We start from the raw sequence: 15314 nt of genomic DNA on the forward strand, positions 1-15314 counted from the left end.
AAACTAAGTAAATATTGCCTAACCATATGAAGATTTGCTGAAAGAAACTTAACCATGCGACACTCAACGTCAGACTTGATTCATGTGATTACTCAGAGTTGACATGATTATCTCTTGTATTTAATTTTGGACACTGTAAAAGCTAGTGGTATGCTTCTCAATATACCAGTCTACAGAATAGTGTTAGTAAGTAACTAAGTATGATACAAAATTTACTTGTTTTAGAAGGGTCACAAAAACGCAAACACTACATGAGCCTAGCAAATCATGATAACCACAATAGGAGTTACCTGAAAATAAAAGTAGATAAAGACAGATTACCTGAAAGCCGAACTCAGAAGCAAGCCATTCAAGTATGTCATTAAGTTTGGTTCTAGCCTTGCGCATTTCACTGGGAGCATTAGATGGCAAGTGAACTCTTCGTCGAGGAAGATTGCGCACATTACGAACAGCACTGAATGCAGCCTTGACCTATTTTGCCACAGCACATAACATGACACGAAAAATAGCAAGTGTAAATATTTCTCTAGCATATTAACTTAGAAATCCTGAAATAAAACGCACCTCAGGAAGTTCCACAATTGCAGGTTTAGTTCCAACAGCATATAAAGGAAGAATATTGTAGTGCTCATATCTATCCCTTTTCCTTTCAACTTCTTCAGCATATCTACGGGTCTATAATAACAAAAGAAGGAAACAGGAATCAAATCAAATCAAATCAAATCAAACTACTATTACAGGAATTGAAATACTCATATCAATCGAACCTCGTAATCCACTTTTGGAGAAGGTACAACAGTCTTCAGTACATCATACAACACCGAGGCAATTTGGTAAAGCCTAGCCATCTCCTCCCTTGAGCCAAAAAAAACAAAACAAAAGATCGAAACATAAAGAGTACCGCTTATTGAATTTTTGCCAGAAGGATGTAGGAAAGAGGCCTCACGGTTTTCTTGAAGTTTCTCCTTCTTTGATATATTTCTCATAGAAGTTCTGGTAATATGCCTGAATTTCTCTAGGATCGTTCTTGGCCAGCTGAGGCTTTGTTTCCTCTTCTTCCTAAAAAAATAGAATACATGAGCACAAATGGAAGGATCAAGTAGAAGGGGAAATCTTGTTTACCACTTAAGATTACACCAAGCAAGTNCAACTTCTTCAGCATATCTACGGGTCTATAATAACAAAAGAAGGAAACAGGAATCAAATCAAATCAAATCAAATCAAACTACTATTACAGGAATTGAAATACTCATATCAATCGAACCTCGTAATCCACTTTTGGAGAAGGTACAACAGTCTTCAGTACATCATACAACACCGAGGCAATTTGGTAAAGCCTAGCCATCTCCTCCCTTGAGCCAAAAAAAACAAAACAAAAGATCGAAACATAAAGAGTACCGCTTATTGAATTTTTGCCAGAAGGATGTAGGAAAGAGGCCTCACGGTTTTCTTGAAGTTTCTCCTTCTTTGATATATTTCTCATAGAAGTTCTGGTAATATGCCTGAATTTCTCTAGGATCGTTCTTGGCCAGCTGAGGCTTTGTTTCCTCTTCTTCCTAAAAAAATAGAATACATGAGCACAAATGGAAGGATCAAGTAGAAGGGGAAATCTTGTTTACCACTTAAGATTACACCAAGCAAGTGTATACCTTCTCCAGTCTATGTAACAGATAGGTCTTGAACTGACGAACACCTCGTCCACTAGATGTAGCATCCATCCTATGAGCCTTCTCAAAAGCATGAAACCGGCCTGATGCAGTAAAAAACCATACTCAGTTATGTTAAGAACTCTGCATCTATCTTTATAATAGAAACATTATAAAGCAAACAGAGACTTAATTCTCTGTAAGCAAATAAGAATTAAAAAAAGACTTACAGAGATAAGCAACTCGGGGATTATCCTTTTCGATTTCATTAGCAACACGAAGAATGGGAGCAATAGAAGCAAGAGAGGAAGGAACAAGCTCGCTATCCATAGCGCTAGCATCTTCATTGGGTCTATCAATCATCATAGTAGTGGCACGAGACGGAGCTCTCCGTGAAAGAGAACGCGGCAACTCCGCAGTTCCACTCGAACTAGCTTCCATAGCCGCCGTGAATCGAAACTACAACAATTACTACCACCGTCTCCTCCTCCTCCAATAATAATTGATGCTTCGTCTTCGTCTTCGTGAAATCAAAGTAATTGATTATCATATTTGATCTCCTGCCTTTATATACCCACCACACAACACACACTTTCTAGGAAAGCAAAAAAAGAGAGATTGATAAAAGAAGGCGAAAAAGGGTTTCTTTCCTTCGAGAGATTGGTTTATTCTATATTTATATATCTATCTGCTTTTGCTCCTTCCTCCGTCTAAGCTTTTTTCATCTTTCTTTTTTTTCTTTCTCTCGCTTTTTGCTTTTTTCTCTCTCTCTCTCTCTCTCTCTCTCTTAGTCTTTTGCTTAGCGAGGAAGGTGACAGTGGAAGACGAAAACACACAACACAAATATCCCAAAAAGTTCACAAACGGCTCTTTTAAGGATTTTCTAATTTCTTCTTCTTTTTTTCAGGGTTTTATTATTTTCCTTTTTTTTTTTTTGTTCAACGGAATTTTTTTATTAGAGTAATCTCAAATTTCCCTTTTGTTTACCAGATCCATCAATTTCACAATAACATCCCAAACACGTCGCCGTTTCGTGATCCAAATTAAAAAACATGGCGCTACGTTGACCAAAGAGTCTCGCGCTATATAAATTTTCGAAATAGGAAGCAATACGACACCGTATTAGTGCGATCGACGATTTCTCAATACGCGTCGTTTGATGTTTGAACAGCAATTGATCTCAACGCTGATGATGATATTCAGAAGTAAGAAGGATGCGACGCCGTTTTTGTAAACAATTATAATAAGAATGCAGTTAAACGACGCTGTTTAGGAAGGAAGACATTGATATCTTCCTGAGAAGTGAGAACACATTTTATATCCCACAAGTCTGTCTGATGAAGAAGAACTCTCTCAACACATATGATAGATGCACCTAGAACTAGAAAACTGCAATCAAAAAAATTCTTTATATTTACATAGCTTCCATTTCTATCTTATGAACACTTTTTTTTTTTTTTTTTCCTTCCAAGGCGACACAGAGAGAAGAAAGAACACGAGCTTGTTTCCCACTTTCATTCACTTCAGCACAACACACCACCACATTCCTGTGACTACGAACCACTCCGCAGCTTTTTCCCCGGTGACTAGAGAAGAGAATTGGCGGATTTTCGCTTCTGGCCAACAACTTAATAATATAATGATTTCTCTGCTTCATATAGGACTTGCCTTAGAAACCTACACCATTGTGTGTATGTCCCCAACCATAAAAAACATGTTAAGTGACCTCCCTAAACAATTTATTATGCTCGACAAGTAGATCTACTCCTAAACAACCTCATCGTCACTATCTAACTTGAGGTTTTTCCTTTAAGTGTTTCAACTATGTATTCACTTTCAGACCACGGTTTTTTTCCAAATCTTTCTTAAATGCTCTCAACAATGCGTAAGCAATCGGTTTCAGTTGTTGTTAGCTTAAAAGAGTTAGTTAGCTATAGATAAATATTGCGGTTTATGTTCCCACCCCTAATATATATATATATATGACGCTAATGACTTCCTAATGTGGATGATTAACAAGAGACTTGTGTACCTGATTTTTCGACACTGTTGTTGAGGCCCAGTGCTGGGGAGGCTGCCTTGCAGTTTCATAGTTGACATAAGTAATTCTTCTAGGTTCTTCTTGTCTACTCACCATGTTTTGAGGAGGTAACTCCCGCAAAACCCATAGAACGAAAGCCAATGGTACTGTGGAACCTGTCAAAAAGCCTTCTTATCAGTAATAATAATNTTTTTTTTTTTTTTTATCCTTCCAAGGCGACACAGAGAGAAGAAAGAACACGAGCTTGTTTCCCACTTTCATTCACTTCAGCACAACACACCACCACATTCCTGTGACTACGAACCACTCCGCAGCTTTTTCCCCGGTGACTAGAGAAGAGAATTGGCGGATTTTCGCTTCTGGCCAACAACTTAATAATATAATGATTTCTCTGCTTCATATAGGACTTGCCTTAGAAACCTACACCATTGTGTGTATGTCCCCAACCATAAAAAACATGTTAAGTGACCTCCCTAAACAATTTATTATGCTCGACAAGTAGATCTACTCCTAAACAACCTCATCGTCACTATCTAACTTGAGGTTTTTCCTTTAAGTGTTTCAACTATGTATTCACTTTCAGACCACGGTTTTTTTCCAAATCTTTCTTAAATGCTCTCAACAATGCGTAAGCAATCGGTTTCAGTTGTTGTTAGCTTAAAAGAGTTAGTTAGCTATAGATAAATATTGCGGTTTATGTTCCCACCCCTAATATATATATATATATGACGCTAATGACTTCCTAATGTGGATGATTAACAAGAGACTTGTGTACCTGATTTTTCGACACTGTTGTTGAGGCCCAGTGCTGGGGAGGCTGCCTTGCAGTTTCATAGTTGACATAAGTAATTCTTCTAGGTTCTTCTTGTCTACTCACCATGTTTTGAGGAGGTAACTCCCGCAAAACCCATAGAACGAAAGCCAATGGTACTGTGGAACCTGTCAAAAAGCCTTCTTATCAGTAATAATAATATACTACATTTGAGGTCTTTAGGACCACAACTGAAAGAAAAAAAATCTTTCACCTATAAAATAGTATATGATCAGAAGAACCAATGCTTTGATGCCGTGTAATTTGCTTGGGTTCCAATGATAGAAGAGCTGAGATCAGTCAAAATATATTTTGGTTAAGCATATCGAGGAAGGTTAGGTTTCGGATTACAAATATACTTTGGGAAATCATGTTTTACCGGAATGTGTGTGAAAAGAGCGATTAAAGAGCTAACGGTGAAGCAAACAACTGAAACGCCTGCTAAACCCGATACCTAAAAAATGGTTAAAATGCACTTTCAGTATAAGGATTTGACTCAAAAGTGCAAGGAAAAAAAAAAAAAAAAAAAAAAACTTCATGAGCCAATAAGAATCATTAGGTACCTTTCGCATCTCCGATAAAACCTGTTCAGACCGCACCTTCCTTAGATTAAAGAGCAGACGCAGGCCTAAAAAGTACATAAAAGATTTTGTATTAAGGCTGCTTGGTCAAGTTTAATGGTCTCATTATGGAAAAATCAATTGAATAAAAGATCATAGCAATAAGCCTGTTGACCAATGACCAAAGCATCTTAACGAAATGCTACAAGAAAAATTCGAATAGCTGAAACCAGAAAAGAACTGATGCAATTACTTACCATAGAAGCATATTCCTCCTCCCGTAATTATGATTATTGCAGCAAAAATATCAACATACACCTACACCACAAGTGAATTTGTCAGAACACCAGAAAAAGTAATAACCAGAGTCTCTTCTATTTCACGAGGAAAAGAACTTTTATGATAAAGAGGGAATATCACTGTGTAGAGAAATACCACAAACCTGAGCCAACACTGAAGCATTGATAGGATTCTTTCCGGAAGCAATCCAGATAAGTATTGCAAATGATATCATTAAGATGAACACAAGAACAACCGCCTAGCAAAAAAGATAAAAAAAAATTTGTAAAGAGCACAGAAATGAAATGGCTAATGGTTCATGCATAAACCGGAAGTATCCTTTACCGCAACAACAAACTTCTGCCGGGTGCCAACATGAATTCCATGAAAAGAGCAACACTTTCTACGATCACTTGCATTCGAAGAACCTGGCTTGCTCTTGCTTTTTTCAAGTAACACTTGCTGGATACTAGTTTCTTCATCGTCATCATCATCCTCCTCTCCATTTCCCTGATGGCAAACATCTACCCTATAAACATTAAGAAGCATCATTGTCTTATCTCAGATCATTATTCAGATAAAATAATGAGATACTACTACACAATAGAATCAGAGTATTGAGAGAACATACGTACCAGAAAGAGAGAAGCAGAAGAAAAGTTGCCAGAAACAGAATTTTGGGAAAGGCTGCAATAGTACAATTCAATTCATCAGGGACAAACCTATAGAAGTAACTAAGAAACATAAACAAACCTTAACTAGTCTAGGGAATGGAAGTTTTACCCATAAGTAGAAAACCTAATGCGTTGGACCAATGATGCCACCTTGTGCAAGTCGCTACAATCGCAGCCACGAAATAAATGACAGAACCTGCCCATGGATAAGAGTTGTGACCTTACTCATGAGCTACAACTTTCCCCAAGTAATCTATGTTCCTAAATAACAAATGCCTCAGAGGATTTACCTGTGTTTGAAGAGCCAATCATAAGATGAAGCACCTGTAATTTACATTGATGGATATGTCAGATACACACCATGAAAATTAGAATAAATAAAAAAACAAACATAGAACCTAAACTTGGATTGATAAGAAACAGAAAGCTGAGAAGAAGAAATACTTTTTGCCGTGTCCATCCAACTTGTTTATTCCGCCTGTGAAATCGAGATAACTGAAAGCAGGAGGCAGACAAGATAAAATCTTATAAGCCCAACCCAACGAAAACAGAAGAAGAGAATAAGACTTTTTTTTTTTTTTTTCTCAAGTATTTCAATGTCTAAAACTACATAGGAGAGCCACCAAAATAAACTTAATCTACACTCGTTTAACACTTTTGAAAAGAAAAGATTCTACAGTACTTTCTAATACTAAAATCATATCTCGGATTCCTTGAATCAAATGTCTCATTGTACACAAACAACACACTTGAGCTCTGTAAGTTATTCATAGAGTTGACCTAAAACTCAATAGTCAACCACACACAGCTTTCTATAAGACTAAAAACAACCAATTCATCAAATTCAACACCAAGAACCAATAAAAGTCTCAAATCAAATCTAATCGAATCTTAAAAAAAAAGACGAAATTCACAGCACAATGTCTTAACAGACACACAATCTAGCATTCAGAAATTTAAAAAAAAAAACTGTTCAAAGAGAAAACGAAACCTAAGAAGAAATCAGAAACCTGAAGGAATGCAATGAAAGCAAGTGCGGCATCGATAAAAGCGAGACAGAGATTGAAAGCGATGAAGCTTGGAGCATAGCATTTATTATTATGCTTGGTTGATTCGAAAAGCGTAGCTACGATCGTCATCACGAATCGAATGAATCTTCTCTTCTCTCTCGATCCCTTACCCCCTTGAGATCGAATGCCCGAGATTTTTAGGTTTGTGGGAGAGAGAGAGAGGATCAAAGAACACCCACCGAGACAGATGGTTGTAGGAGATGGGTTGGGTCTGGTCTGAGAAAAATAAAAAAATATATATAAAGTTAATTTTTTATCTAACATATTTTCTGGACAGCACCAAAAAAAAAAAAGTATTAATTTTGATTGCTACGAGTGGTACGGCACACTTTAGATACTAGCTAATTTTTTTACTCCCCGAAATAAAGTATTTTTTTTTCTGGTTTAAATAAATTAATTACTACAGTCTACAAGTGTCAATTGTAAAAAGTGTATACGTTAAATATTAAATTTTTGATACAATATCGTCGTTTAACTAAAAAAATTGTCGTTCAATTTAATTTTCTGGAAATAAACATAACTAAAATCTATAGTTTCCCTTTTCAAATAAACATTAATTCTACTCAGTGGAAACTTTTAATTCTGAAAGCTATATGGACCCCTGTATTTGTGATTAAAAACTTAAAATTATAATTAATTCCTCGTATTTTTATTTTCTATTTAACTGAATTAGTTAATTACAGATACCGACATATATATTATTATTGGCTCCTATGAGCTAATCTTTTGTTTTCAAAAAAAAAAAAAAACATATATATTATCATAGTCTATGATTCATATATATATGTTTGTGATGAGAAATATGTACGTACATATATAATAGGAAGTATACATTTTAATTTGTAATTAATCTACCGATTTATCTTAACTTTTGGTCTACAAGCGTACATCAAAACTGATTTTCACTAGTCTATGTATAACACCAGTCGTAGACATCATCATTTTTATATACCTACTACTATTTCTAATTTTATTTAGATATATACTTAGACCATGACCACAATAGCCGTATTAAAGAAAGTCTGACAGTGGCCGGAGAAGAACATGAACAAACACATCATAGCCACCGGAGGCTTTTCGATCACTCCTGACGCAGCCATCCATATCCCACAAACCATTGCACCAGCTACCCCCACGAATATAACCAACCTTGGTCCACCAAAGAAGCGACCACTACCGCTTTTGCTGCTTGCAACCGCGGTGTAGAAGAGTCCGGAGAGGATGCCTACGTTTGCTCCGATGTCTTTGCAAACGGAGACGGTGTCAAGGGTAGACTGGTCATAATTAAGATTGAGATGTTTTGAGAAGAGAGGAATAGATTCCAAAGGTGTAGATTGCTCCGGTAAAGCTTTGTATCCATATACTCGCTGCCGCAGCCACCCATTTCGTATTTGCAAACTCCATCTATCTCTCTTTTTCTCTCCTTCTCTATAACTCTCTATCTGCGCTAGCGTCGATCAAAATGAGCAAACAATGTCTTAAAATGAAAGTAAAGTCAGCTTTAAATTTAAATTGTTGTATAATCGTGGGCATTCTTGGTTTGGTTAGACCAACGGTGAAAACAAACCGAATTCTGATTGGAGTTTGCGCCACTCCAACTCTCCAACTAGACTAAACCAAATTTAACCAATATCAGAAACCCATAACAAAACATTGTATCATTGTTCATTGGTTTCGCTTTTCTAAACCAGGGTACTGAATCGAATATGGGTTAACATAAAACCAAATCTGAAATGCCCACCATGTGAAACGAGGAAGTCCTCCATTATTCAATTATTTTATACAAGTAGCTGTATAGAGGAGAGACCAATTAATGGATAAAGTATGCATTATATAATCAATTTGTAATTGTATACATGAGTTTAAACGTGACTTTTTTTTGTTAGATATAATTACACTTTCGTACGTGACTAGTCTTTCCTCCATCATATTGTAAATTTGTAATGTGATTATAAAAACGAGACCTGTAGTTGCTTCGTATAAGTCTTCGCAAATCGCTGACAACTATAAACTTGATAGGCAAATCTTTCCGCAGCAACACACAATCAAATAACTTAACTAATTATCTCTTAATATTATTTGCCAAATGCAGAAAACGAAACTACTTTTTAATTTCAATAATATATGCAAGGTACAATATATCTAGCATCCGCCTAGCATTTGATTGGGATCGGATGAAATTTGGAATTGGTACACTAACACTTGAAGTTGATGCTATTGGATATTATCCAAGCATACGTACGTTGCTTAAACACACGAAATTCAATGGCCGAAGCCAATTATTTGCGAAACTAAATATATAAATTAGCCTTAGTGTCTTACTTATCTATATTTCCATGTGTACTTACGTACGTGTTGAATTAAACCAAATTGTAAGCAACGGATTCGTTCCCTAGCCTGATGCGTCTTTACAACACCAACAAACACACAAGTACACGGATAACCTTTTTAAAAATATATACGCATAATTCAATTTCAGTGTCTTACTATATATTTTGGTATAAATTGTACTTCGTTTAAGGCTTCATAAATTGTGAAAATTCATTTTTTGAACTTCATTCATGTTTTTTCGTCAACAATTTGAACCTCTTCTATTTTAATAAAAAGAGATCATTACCAGGTGATCAAATGCTCCACTGGAACATTGGTGCTTCAGGGATATCTGTGCTATGCGACAATGCTCTGGATACAGAGACCACCTTTTCTTCTCCTCCAACTTTGGAACAAAGATTTAGGGCACCACAACGAGAATCATCTTTAACGACAAGTTTTCAACGAATTGGCAAACACTATTACTCTTGATTAGTGGCGAATGGCGAGATCACCTAGATACATTCATGGTCCACTATCTCTTCCAAACAGCAACCTACAACATTTGGCGTGAAAAAAAATTCCAGACACCATAAACACCTACCGAATGCAGCAACAAGGATAATTACACTGGTGGATAGACAAATGAGGGATCATTCTTGTCTCTTCTCCTCATGGGTGACACTGTGACAGGCGCTATGAACATGGCTTACAAGCCTGGCTTTCCTCTCGGTTCTGATTTATAGACAGTTTTTTTCCAGCTAAAATATTGTTTTACTATATGATGCGATATTTTTTTTTTGAATATAATTAATATTAAAAAAAACTAGATTATATTTTTTCGTTGAAAAAGGTATAAAAAGACAAAATTGAATCATCAGAAATGAGTTCATGGGATTATAGAACTAAATGTTATTTTTGTTTTAATGTTTAATAAATGGATTTAGATTCTAGTACCCACTAACGTTAAAATACAATACCAAAAATATTAAAAAGAGTATGCGTGGGCCGAAAGCAACGGAGCCCTGATGCGTCTGTACACGCAGACGTTTAGATTCCCTTTCCAGTAAAACACACAAAATGTGTTGTTTTCCCAACTTCCCCATATTTTAGCTTACTTAGAAATTTAACCAAGTTATCAGTATTTTAATTAGTGTAGAAGATTCCAACTTATCACATAGTATTAAAATTGTGAAAGAGAGCAAAAGTAACTAGATGATTACATACTTGTTTTCTTCTATCCACAATTTCAAATCACGATCGACTATATAACAAACTGTTGTTTTTCTTTATAAAATAGATTTTAGTGTTTTGTTTTTATAATACTTATGTATTGCATGGTAATTTGGTTTTCTTTATAAACTGTTGTTTCCTCGACCATGTAGTTTTGTGTGCCAAACTGCAGTTACTTGTCACATAGAAAGCAAAAGTAGCATACATTATTTGACAAGTCTGTCTTGGTCCAGTCAAGTTTCCAGTGTTAGTATGTTTTTGCAAAATCGAAAAATCAGGCTCTTGATTCTTGATTCTTGAATCTTGATCAGGTTCTGGTAAGACTGAAAGTCCGCAATATTACCACGATCATACAGAGTATTTTCGCTGTATTCACTGAATTTACTTATTTATATAATAAAATATTTTTCAAAAAAAAAAAGAGGAGCAGAACATTATTTGTATACAATGGATGAGAAAAAGTCATGAGACACAAGTTACGAAATATGACAAATTCACGTGTTTTCATGTCATTTGAAAAAAAAAATCAATCGTTGATTTGAACTTAAATCAGTACAAACTACAAACTAATGACTTGATTCAAAAAATTCATCATTTTTTCTTACAACAAGTCAACAACGAAAATAAGATAAACGTCGATTTAAGAGTCATATAATTTCTTTAAACAGGGACTAATAAAAACGTCGATTTGGTTCTTGATATTTCTTGCTGGTCCTATAAGCTATAACATACAGTATATATTAACATATAATCGATTTTTGAACATTCACAAAATTAGAATAATTGTACAGTGACAGAAAAAGAAAAGGGACGATCCAATCGGGCTCCCCAGTCTGCAATATTATCACAGACACATAAAAGGATAAGAGAACTCCAACACATATCATAAAGTATTTTGCTTTATAAACTTTTTTTTTTTTAATTTAATGAATTAATAATCAAAGTGCAAAAGTGTACAGATATAGAAAGAAAGCGGGGTCCGCACTCAATGCGATGAATCCATGATCATGATATGCACAGGGGCGGATGTACGCTTTAGTATGTGTGGCACGTGCCACATGCTAAATCCTAAAAAACAAAAAAAAATTACATGAAATTTAGTTATCATAGTTCAGAAAATAATAGCACTTAATTATTGTGCCACATGCTAAGTCTAACGGAAGCCCTTTCTATAATACAGGTTAAGCCCAACTATTTTAAAACTGCTAATGATTCAAGCCCAACTAACTAAAAGTCTAAAACTTAAAGTCTATAAACTTTTTTTGATTGGGATTTATACCTAGTTTTTATGAGTTCATCGACAGCAATACAACTGCACCATAGAGAGAGAAAAGTCTTCTGCTTCTATTTTTGATTGGTTCCAGTATTATTTTTGTCTTCGGTTATTTTTTATCAAACAGCATATAAACAACAGTAAGTAATTGATGCAAAACTTGTCGTTGGACAAAATTCTATTTACGTGTTATAGCATATAAACTTGTCTATTGATTTTCTTCTTATTCTAGATAAATTGATAGTCTCATTCAATTGCTTTAAATATATATTGATGAATTCATGCTATGTTTTTTATTAGGTGATCTATGGAAAAATATTTTCCAAAAAAACCAACAAGTACATCTCATTCTCATGATGATTTGGAGAATTTACCCGTAGACCCTGCAGATAGGAAACGAATTGTGGAATATCACCCTAACCAAAGAGATGAGGTAAGACGCAAATATTTAGTTAAGGGTCCTTATCAACCTCGTGGTCACAAATTTCCTAGAACACTAACCGGAGATAAATTGAGACGATTCAATCCAATTTGGTTTGATCTTTATGGTGATTGGCTGGAATATAGTGTGAAGACAGACAAGGCTTTTTGTTTGGTTTGCTACTTGTTTAGAGATTACACAGAAAATAAAGGTGGAAGTGATGAATTTGTAACAAGGGGATTTGATACATGGAAAAATCCAAAGAGATTGAGTGTTCATGTGGGAGAAGTGAATAGTTTTCACAATAATGCATTGAAAATGGCTGATAATTTGATGAGACAAGGTCAATCAATTGTTCATGCTTTTTATAAGCATGATGATGCTGCAAAAAATGAATACAGAATCAGATTGAATGCTTCAATTGATGTTTGTAGATATTTATTACGGCAAGGATTACCTTTTTGAGGTCATGATGAGTCAGTAGAATCAGCTAATAGGGGAAAATTCATAGAGCTTGTGGAATATACTGCAGATCAAAATGAGCTTGTAAGGAAGGTTGTGTTGGAGAATGCTCCCAAAAATAATCAGATGGTGTCTCACAAAATTCAGACTGATCTAGTGCATTGCTTTGCAGAGGAAGTTATTGAATCTATTATTCAAGAAGTTAATCACGATGTATTTTGCTTGTTGGTGGATGAGTCTGCAGATGTTTCTACTAATGAGCAAGTGGCAGTGGTTTTTCGCTTCGTTGATAAAGATGGGATAGTAAAAGAAAGATTTATTGGTCTTATTCATGTTCAAGATACATCTTCTGGAACTCTGAAATGTGCTGTTGATTCATTGTTTGCAAAGCGGGGGTTGAGTATGAAAAAATTAAGGGGACAAGGTTATGATGGAGCAAGTAACATGAAAGGTGAGTTTAATGGGTTGAGATCTTTGATTTTAAGAGAAAATAGTACTGCATATTATGTACACTGTTTTGCTCACCAGCTTCAATTGGTCGTCGTGGCAGTTGCTAAAAAACATTTTGAAGTTGGTGATTTTTTTGATATGATTTCGGTTTTGCTAAATGTGGTTGGAGCATCTTGTAAGAGGAAAGATATGGTTCGAGAAGACCAACGAAGGATCATCGAAGAAGGAATTAGTCAAGGTGAAATTAAGACAGGAAAGGGACTGAATCAGGAGCTTTCATTTCAAAGCCCTGGTAATACTCGATGGGGTTCTCACTACAATACCTTAGTACGATTAGTTGATTTATTCCCTTCTATTGTGAAAGTATTGGAGTATGTCCAGAGCGAAGGGAGTGATGGTGTCAAAAGAAGGCAAGCTAATGGTCTCATCAAATATTTGCACACCTTTGATTTTGTGTTTTACTTACAGTTGATGTTACTTCTTCTCGGGATCACAAATACTCTATCGGTGGCTCTGCAAAGGAAAGATCAAGACATTTTGAATGCTATGTCTCTGGTGAAATCTACCAAGCAACAATTGTACAATCTCAGGGATAATGGATGGGATTCTTTGGTTGAAAAAGTTAATTCTTTTTGTGAGAGTCATAACACTGAGTTGATCATCATGGAAGAAGAATTTGTTGATCCAAAGAAGCCAAGACGGAGAACCAACATGACAAACTTGCATCATTATCAGGTGGAATGTCTTTACACTGTATTGGATATGCAAATTCAAGAGTTTAATGATCGTTTTGACGAGGTAAACACTGAATTGCTTAGTTGCACTGCGTCTTTGAGCCCTTTTGGTTCCTTCCACGAGTTTGACCAGTCGAAACTTGTGAGGTTATCTGAGTTTTATCCAGAAGATTTTTAGTTCTGTGGAGCGGATATCTCTTGAGCATCAACTTGGTATTTACATTGATAATATCCGTGAAGATAAAAGGTTTGCTAATTTGGAGAGTCTTGGAGATCTTGCACGTGTAATGATGGACACAAAAAAAACATCTTTCGCATCCTCTTGTTTATCGACTTTTGAAGTTGGTTTTGACTTTACCTGTTGCCACTGCTACAGTCGAGAGATGCTTTTCTGCGATGAAAATTGTGAAGACTACCTTGCGAAACCGAATGGGTGATCAGTTTTTAAATGATTGTATGGTTTGTTTTATTGAAAAAGAGCACTTAGATAAAGTGACAAATGAGGTAGTAATAAAAAAATTTCAAGATATGGAAGATCGTAGAATAGTTTTGTAGGACTTCTTCGTATGTTTTTGTTATGACAATTTTTTAATATTTTATTTTTTTGGTTTTGGATTTTTTAATAATAATATTATTATTATATTTTAATTAATTATTTTATTAATTATTTTGTGCTCCATGTTAAATAAGTTTCTGCATGACCTCATCTGATCTCAATAAAACACACAACACAAAACCCCAAAAGCAAACTCTTAAATTCTTCTTCTTGTGACTCTCTACGTTTCCTTCTTCTTCTCTTCCCTATACACAATATAAAACCCTACCATTTTATGTATAGAGGACTAAGATCATTTCGAGTCTCTTCTATCCAAAACCTACATAATATCGAGATATTTATCCAATATAACATTACCAACAAAAACCTCCTCAAATGGCGGAGGAGTACGATGAATCTGAGGTACTATTCTCCAATGGTTTCAGCTCTGTTCACCAACTAGATGAAGAAAACAAGAATCTTCTGTTCGGTTCCTATGGAGATCAGTGGAACAAGCTAAGACAAGACGTATCAAGAAGAAGACGACGGAGGACAAGGCCTTATCGAGCTCTCTCCCGGTGAATATTCCGGAGAACATGTTTCGTAGGTACGTTGAGAAAGAGGAGGAACATTTTGACGATGGAGAAGAGATAGTGCCGCCGCATATTATGGTCGGACGGAGGATCCAAGGAGGAGGACAAATGGCGTTTTCCGTTTGTTCAGGTAATGGAAGGACTCTTAAGGGAAGAGATCTGAGCCGGGTTCGTAATTCGGTTCTTAGGTTAACCGGTTTTTTGGAGGCTTGAATCGTTACC

The 15314-nt window shown here is 35.6% G+C and overlaps 3 protein-coding genes and 1 pseudogene across 6 annotated transcripts; 2 read left to right on the forward strand and 2 right to left on the reverse strand.

The window, feature by feature from the left end:
* On the reverse strand, positions 169-2430 carry LOC104753266 (putative callose synthase 6). The gene is made up of 9 exons (XM_010475541.2): positions 1877-2430; positions 1650-1750; positions 1444-1556; positions 1265-1352; positions 1152-1172; positions 947-1059; positions 768-855; positions 565-675; positions 169-471 (listed from the first exon to the last, which is right to left on the reverse strand). The coding sequence occupies exons 1-9, from the start codon at positions 2085-2087 to the stop codon at positions 184-186; spliced, it is 1134 nt and encodes a 377-aa protein (XP_010473843.2). The 5' UTR covers positions 2088-2430; the 3' UTR covers positions 169-183.
* LOC104749434 (tobamovirus multiplication protein 1-like) lies at positions 2897-7308 on the reverse strand. 4 transcript variants are annotated; one of them, XM_010471068.2, is made up of 14 exons: positions 7022-7308; positions 6456-6506; positions 6302-6335; positions 6121-6207; positions 5973-6024; positions 5683-5866; positions 5501-5596; positions 5316-5376; positions 5062-5126; positions 4878-4952; positions 4713-4788; positions 4497-4626; positions 3679-3724; positions 2897-3323 (listed from the first exon to the last, which is right to left on the reverse strand). In XM_010471068.2, the coding sequence occupies exons 1-14, from the start codon at positions 7148-7150 to the stop codon at positions 3300-3302; spliced, it is 1110 nt and encodes a 369-aa protein (XP_010469370.1). In that variant the 5' UTR covers positions 7151-7308; the 3' UTR covers positions 2897-3299. The 4 variants fall into 4 exon arrangements, with proteins under 4 accessions (XP_010469370.1, XP_010469371.1, XP_010469367.1 ...); XM_010471069.2 differs by having other exon boundaries at positions 6456-6516; positions 7004-7098; XM_010471065.2 differs by lacking the exons at positions 2897-3323; positions 3679-3724 and adding an exon at positions 3873-4107 and having other exon boundaries at positions 4463-4626.
* LOC104753267 (zinc finger MYM-type protein 1-like) lies at positions 12907-14142 on the forward strand. The gene has a single exon (XM_010475542.1). The coding sequence runs from the start codon at positions 12907-12909 to the stop codon at positions 14140-14142; it is 1236 nt and encodes a 411-aa protein (XP_010473844.1).
* LOC104749435 lies at positions 14740-15306 on the forward strand (annotated as a pseudogene).

The sequence above is a fragment of the Camelina sativa genome, chromosome 16, assembly GCF_000633955.1.
Source record: "Camelina sativa cultivar DH55 chromosome 16, Cs, whole genome shotgun sequence".
Lineage (NCBI taxonomy): Eukaryota > Viridiplantae > Streptophyta > Magnoliopsida > Brassicales > Brassicaceae > Camelina > Camelina sativa.